General features: G+C 33.8%; 1 protein-coding gene across 1 annotated transcript; it reads right to left on the minus strand.

The window, feature by feature from the left end:
- Positions 1-1488: 1488 nt before the first annotated feature.
- Positions 1489-3352, minus strand: LOC142339783 (uncharacterized). Its single transcript, XM_075390043.1, has 2 exons — positions 3256-3352; positions 1489-3032 (listed from the first exon to the last, which is right to left on the minus strand). The coding sequence occupies exon 2, from the start codon at positions 2657-2659 to the stop codon at positions 1583-1585; it is 1077 nt and encodes a 358-aa protein (XP_075246158.1). The 5' UTR covers positions 2660-3032; positions 3256-3352; the 3' UTR covers positions 1489-1582.
- Between the last annotated feature and the right edge of the window lie 3364 nt (positions 3353-6716).

The raw sequence follows: 6716 nt of genomic DNA on the forward strand, positions 1-6716 counted from the left end.
GAATTTACGCTGTCCGAGTATGTAAAATATTAAAACCCTAACTATCAATGGAAAAAATTTTAGGAAAAAAAATATCAACCACACTATTTTTATCAATGACCTTTGTCATTATAGCCACACAAGATCAATAATCACTCTCACTGAGTTTACATCTAAGATCAGTTTTCTTCGTTTGAAAAAAGATTCCTAAAAATCAATTGCTTAACTTCTTAAGTTACAAGCGTCGTTTCATTGATTTTATTTTTAACCTAATGATAAATCATTGATCTATTGAGCGCTTTAATTGACATTATAATTTACTCTGTTCTTTAAAATTAGTTGTGCTCAGAATGTTTCCATCGATAGAAAACAATTGCTATGATTTTGATGTGCTATTAGTTTCTGCGAAGATATTTGCTATAAGGTTTTATCTTACTGGCTTGAAAAAACAAAGCAGCGGTATAAAATTAAGGAAAGTTTGCTATGAAGGAAAACAAAAAATTGCTAAAAACTTTATTCCATTGAAATTGAGAAAGTCAGATAAATTTAGTCTTTCAATCATTGTAGTAGAAAGTGGAGAAAAAAACTTTAAACTTTTGCTTGAAGAAAAAAGATCAGTTGTTTCTGATAATTTGTTTTGACAAATTTGTGCAATGAAACAAAATATTCTAAGATTTTTTATGAAACAAAAAATAAGGTTTTGAAAGCCCAGACTAAATTAACAGCAATAAAATTTGAGTTAAAAAGTTCATTCATGAAAAATTTATTGTTGAACAATATTTTTATGGTAAATTTCCGTATTATTATTTAGCAACAAATAATGACAATTGAAAGAAAGGTAAGAAAAAATGAACGCAACTAGTGCAAATCAGCCAAAGGCTCAAAAAATTTCAATTTCCACAATTACGATAACAGTTAAGCCGCTACTGAAATTCCGTTCAAATAAAATTTTTATCATGCTGATAACAATAATATCAAAAACTAATAGCAAAAGTTTCTAAATCTTGCAAAAAACCTTTCACAAATTGAACGAAATTAGAATCAAAGCTTATATTATCGCAAAATTATCAACATTTTTGCCCAAATGGTCCGGTCAATCAACTCTGCAAGCATCTCTTCGATTAAAATTTTTAAAACTGATTAATGAATGACAATTTCTGATCAAAAAAAGAAGTTGAGCTAAGTAGAGTCGGAACAAAAATTTCATTGCAGTTCGAAACTTTTCACTTTTTCATGCTGTGACAGTCTTATGAATTTGAAAAGGGCTTGGAGAGAATATTAATTTTTACTTTGCAAGAATTTTCTTTGAATTGGTTTGGGTTTAATTGTTTCGTTGCTAAAATTTTCGAGAATTGTGAGAGTTTTAGGTATTGTACTCAATCGCTCTGGTAGAGATAAAAAGCAAACAGGGCGTTTGTATTGAGGAAAAACTCAATTTCTTGTGGGGGGGGGGGTCCGTGCAAAATTATCATCTAGACAGGACTGGGAGCCGGTAACAGAAAAGATCCGTTTAATTAAAAAATCAATTGATCTTTTCTCTGTCAACAGTCGAAATGGTTGGTTGTTATTTGTTAAAATGAGTAATTTTTGAAGTAGCATTTGTTTATCTGATAATTTCGATTTGATCGTTTCCAGTAGATGAATTTTTCTCCAGAATTGCAGATACTCGTTGAGCTGGTCCTGATATATCCAAATCCTGATCACCAGAGAGCTGTTTAAGAGTTTCGCACAATTCAGAGTTCTCAGTTATTTGCTGCAGGCCTTCTTTGACCGATGAAATTCTTTCAAGCAACTTAAAAGCGCATTTTGTTTCCACTTTGCTGAAATTCCACTGAAGCGACTTTGCACAGCACAGAATTATATTCTCAGTCAGAATTTCGGCCAGTATATCTTGATATCTTGTTAAGCTGAAGAGACATTGAAAAATGTCGGCAACAGGGATGTAGAATTTGGGGTGAATGTGTTTCGAATTGTTCAACGCGTCTGTCAAAAGTGACCCAATTATCAACTGTTTCATCTCACAAACAGCCTGGACGATTTGTTCAATTTCCTGGTCTTCGAAGTTATAGTAAAGACTGGAAATAGTGAACAAAGCAGTTAGAGCCGTCGGTTTCCGGGTACTTTTTACCAATTCCAAACAAGCGGCCACTAAACCGTAACGTTTCATTTCTCTTTCTACGAAAGGAACTTTTTGCAGTAAATTGTACAAAATTCCAAGAATAGGTCGCGCAATTTCTGGATTTGTATACCCAATATTTTGAACTGAAAGGCTCTCTACAAATTTCAGGTGAAGCTTATCGTCAACCAATTTTTTACGAATAACAGCGATGCTTTCGGTCACGCTGAATATCAAAAAGAAAATATTTTTGGTAGCGTAACTGAGAAAAATTGGAAATCGTTTTGCTTTTATACCCGCGAGGTAACTGTTTAAGTAAGTTCCAGCTACTTTCAAAATTCCTGTTTCAATCATGAGGTTCCCAATTTGCTCAATTATGTAATCATTTGGTTTATCCGAGAATTCTAAAAAGCGGTTGTTCAGCTCCCAGACATTTTCGAAAACGGATATCTGACCTCGTTCTGTGTTCGGATCCGCGGAGGTGATAGCTTCCATCTTTTCGCTGATGTAACGCTTCATGTTTTTCAGTTGAAATTCTTGATCTTTCGTAAGTTCAGCTGACATTTTTTTTCGAATAGTTTTTGCGTCAAATGATAAAATTAATATTGAATGGAAAGTGAGAAGGCTAATGTTGATCGAAAAGAAAGTTGATAAAAACTAACGTTTGTAATTTTTTCTCTATAGTGATGACCTTTAAAGCATAACCACACTTTTCGTATTTACAAAATATTATTATTTGGGTTATCCAGATTTTGTTTCATTTTTTTATTTGCGAGCTGCATAAAATTTTTTGTGATCAGATTTAATCAGTCTCAGTGTATATAATGCGGTAGTCAACAAAATGTAAGAAGGCTATTACAGTTTACTCGCATTTCGGCCAACTTTTTTAAACCACAGTGGGACAATGTAATGGAAATTTAATACGGAAAATTGAAGTCTGGGGCGTGGGGGTAATTAATCCCCTCAGAACCATTAATTAAAGCTTTTTCGGTATATACCTCTACCTCTCTTTTTCATTAAAAAATGATCAACTTGTTCACGTAAGCAGAAAAATGAGCTGATAATTTTGTAAATTTTTATCCTTAAAATACCAGCAGTCGTTGGAACGTTTGTAAGAACTAAATTTTTGGAAAACCAACTGTTAAGTTTAATTTTGCCACTAGTGTTCTGAGGCGATGCAAATTTCTGTGAAGATATCAAGGCTTGTAGAATGCTCTCAAAATACTGGTTCAAATGGACTATTCTATTCAGGGTGAGTTCTTAAAAGCTGTTTGATTAAAGCAAACATCAGGTCAATAAGCAAATAACAGAGAACATGTTTGCGATAATAGCAGTTTGAGCTCGAGTTATATAAGATCAGGTTTCTAAGCGAGCGAAACTGCAAATTTCATGAACTCGAGGCGTCTACTCTGGTATAGAACTTTGATAATTCTCATAATAGCGGTACCAATTTCTCTGCATAACAGCGACAACTATTTGATATATCATTATCAGCTAATAATGTAAGTCTGAGATTTGTGCGTTTGAGCGACTATCTCTAAATGCGCAACTTTGGAATTCGCATCCTGCAAGATGATTACTTGACTAATTATTGTTTTACCGAGTATATCCCAGGTTTAGGCCTTGAATTATGGTCAGACCATGCTCGACAAAAAATGACAAAAGCATACAATGCCCAATTTATAAAGACCATGAAAAGACTTTAGCTCAAATATAGTGGTCATCTCGAGTTTAGCTCGACCCAATTTTTTGCTGCCGGACTTTAGTTTGAATCAAAAATAGCGCTTGAATTTTGACTTTCGCCTTACCCGAAAATTTCAGAATGACCCCAAAATTTGGTAATTTAAGAATCAGCTATTTTATATAACGTTGTCAACAGTTATGGCTTTGAAAATTTCTGTGTTCAATGAACTTCAATTGAAATAGAAGCTGTGTTATTTTTAATTTCAAAAGTTTAATGTTTTAAATCAAACCGACAAAGAATAACATACTAGATTCGTTAATAATAATAATTTGTTCCTGTAATCGCAGCGGAACAGCATGAGGCCGCAGCGGCCTGTTCTCAGCTGCCCTTTTTCTTATTATTCCCGACATTTCAGACTGTTCATTTTTAAGAGCATCATTGCTCTTTTTTGGTGACGATGGCCACTTTTTTTGCGTCTGAAACTTTCACGTGGTACCATCATTGCAGCCAATATTGGTCAGGCTATGGTCAAGTATGGTTAAGTAAGAGCTCATCCTTACACAGACAGCTTCACGGAGGCAGGGGATTGAACTCTCAATCATTGGCGTGTGAATCACACACGTTACCTCTCGACTATCACGCCACTCTCGACTATCACGCCACTAAATTTGTTGTTGATCAAATGACGAGATGAAATGACGAGAGTTATCCTGCCTATTATCATTTAGTTGCATAATTTTGCAACTCAGCTAACTTTTTACGATTAATTGAACTAAAGAATGAAAAAAGTCAACTTTTTGCGAAATTCCTACTTCATAATTAAAAGGGGTTGATGCAAAGGCTATTTGCCGTTTTTGGTAGGCGCATGCGCATCAACAGAAAAAAATATGAGAATAAAAAATATAAACAACCCAAAAAACTCTTCATTGACTTATGAAAATACCCTGCTTGACAAATTACTGACGTCCTGTTAACAACTATTTTAACTCGAGAATTCTATTTTTCGAAATTTTGTATAAATACAACTCCAACTCTTTGCAATATTGAACTATGATAAGATTTAATCTCACCTATAGTGGTCATGTCATATTTAATTTAATGCAATTTTTTGCAGCCGGACTACTTGAGTTTGACTCAACAGTAATGCAGGACTCTTGATTTTCGTTCAACCAAAAAACTTTCAGACTGACCCAACAACTTGGCATTTTAAGAATCATCTACTTCTTATAACGCTGTCAAATATGGCAGAATCACCGTCAAATGAAGCAATGTAGCCAAAGTTTTAAAAGATAGAAGGCCTCAATGGAAATTGGTTTTTATTGTATTACCATTATTATCCTTTTCTTGAGTAAAAAAGCATAAATATACAAACATTCATCAAAAAACAAAATTTATCGATTGCACAATTTACTGCAAGGTGGCAAAATCAAAACGAGACTTCAAAAATTCTGTCAGAGAATTTAACAAAATTGTAAAACTTTCGGTTTGCCTGAAAATGATGGCAATAAGAAACTCTCGGTTTCCTAATTGGCGAGCGTAGTTCCCTAGAATAACAATTTGATGTACAAAATTTTAACCATCGATCTTCTCCCTTTATCGTAAATCGAATGAAACTAAGTTAAAATTTTAACAATCTAATTTTTAGAGTCTATTGTTTCGAATCTTGCCGCTGAAGATAATTGCAAAAGTTTGCCAGTTTTTTACAATTAAGAATTTTGCGTAGACTTTTTCCTTACTTCAGATTTTTAACTATTACCAATAAAAAGATGCCCACTACAATTATGTGACCAAAAGAAAATCCCCCAAAGGTTTCAGTGGTATGTTTTACGGGTTTACATAGCTATGTTTTTAAAGGATGTTCTACATAGCTCAATTTAGAGCGGCTTTGGTTGAGTCTTTTTTGCATCAAAATAAATGAGCCAAATTGAAACAAGAGGGCATGGTTCAATGGAATTAAGTTTTTTCCTGCATCCCAAATAATGGATTCCCTGAACAATTTCAAGTTACACAAAAATGTACAAAAGAGAAGAGTTTTCATCTGCGGTACAAGGTTCGGGGGTGTTTTGTTAGCATAATGAGGCTTCTATATTCTCAAATTTTCTGAACAACAATTTAAAAAGTTTCAATGTCGATTTACTCACAATTGATGAGAAGCAATGAAACAACTACTTGCTGTTGTAAAACCCGCAAAACGCAAACGAATACCTATGTGATACTTCTTACTTCGGATATATGCAATTGAGTCACGGGTACTTTGTAGATTATTAACGTTGGATTCGAGGTGCGAATCCACTGTATTTACTAATCGTCGGAACACCGCTTGTATTTCTATTCTGCAATAGTGCTAAAAATGCAGCTCTATTATGATGACGTGAAATTCTAACCCGATTCCAGTTAGAACTATTCTGACTGTAAAACTGATTAGATTGAGAACAACTGAATTTCAAGAATTTAGTTAAGCGGATGAAAATCAACAAATGTGAAAGTATGATTAAAACTGAAAACATGACTTTATAGTCGGCGGTAAAGTTTACTGATGTGAAATATAATTAAGAGTGACTTTAACTAAGATAAGGAAAACTTAAATAAATTAAGAACAAAATGACAGATTATGGTACAACCGTAATTTATCAATTCTTGAGATTAGACCTGGAAAATCAAATGCTATCTGTTTTTTGATTAAACATTGAGTTTGATCAACGTTTGAGACTAGTTTGACTTGAGTGAGTGAGAGACCAACTTGTGAAAAGGGATCTCGTCCAATTATTGGTCTAAGGCCATCTTCCTCAACTGTTACATTAACATCTGTAGCTACCCAATCGTTACATTTGACTGATGTCTTGATTGCTCCGAGAGTTTTAATTAAGTCATTTGAGAAAGTTTTGAGTTCGTGCATCTCTGGTGGTTGTACCCAAAAGCTCTCTTTACAATTCGACA

Source organism: Convolutriloba macropyga, chromosome 5, assembly GCF_964194025.1.
Source record: "Convolutriloba macropyga chromosome 5, txConMacr16.3, whole genome shotgun sequence".
Lineage (NCBI taxonomy): Eukaryota > Metazoa > Xenacoelomorpha > Acoela > Convolutidae > Convolutriloba > Convolutriloba macropyga.

What these genes read in the sequence shown, in the direction of transcription:
- LOC142339783 (XM_075390043.1), bottom strand. Translation starts at nt 2,659, where the DNA reads ATGTCAGCTGAACTTACGAAAGATCAAGAATTTCAACTGAAAAACATG.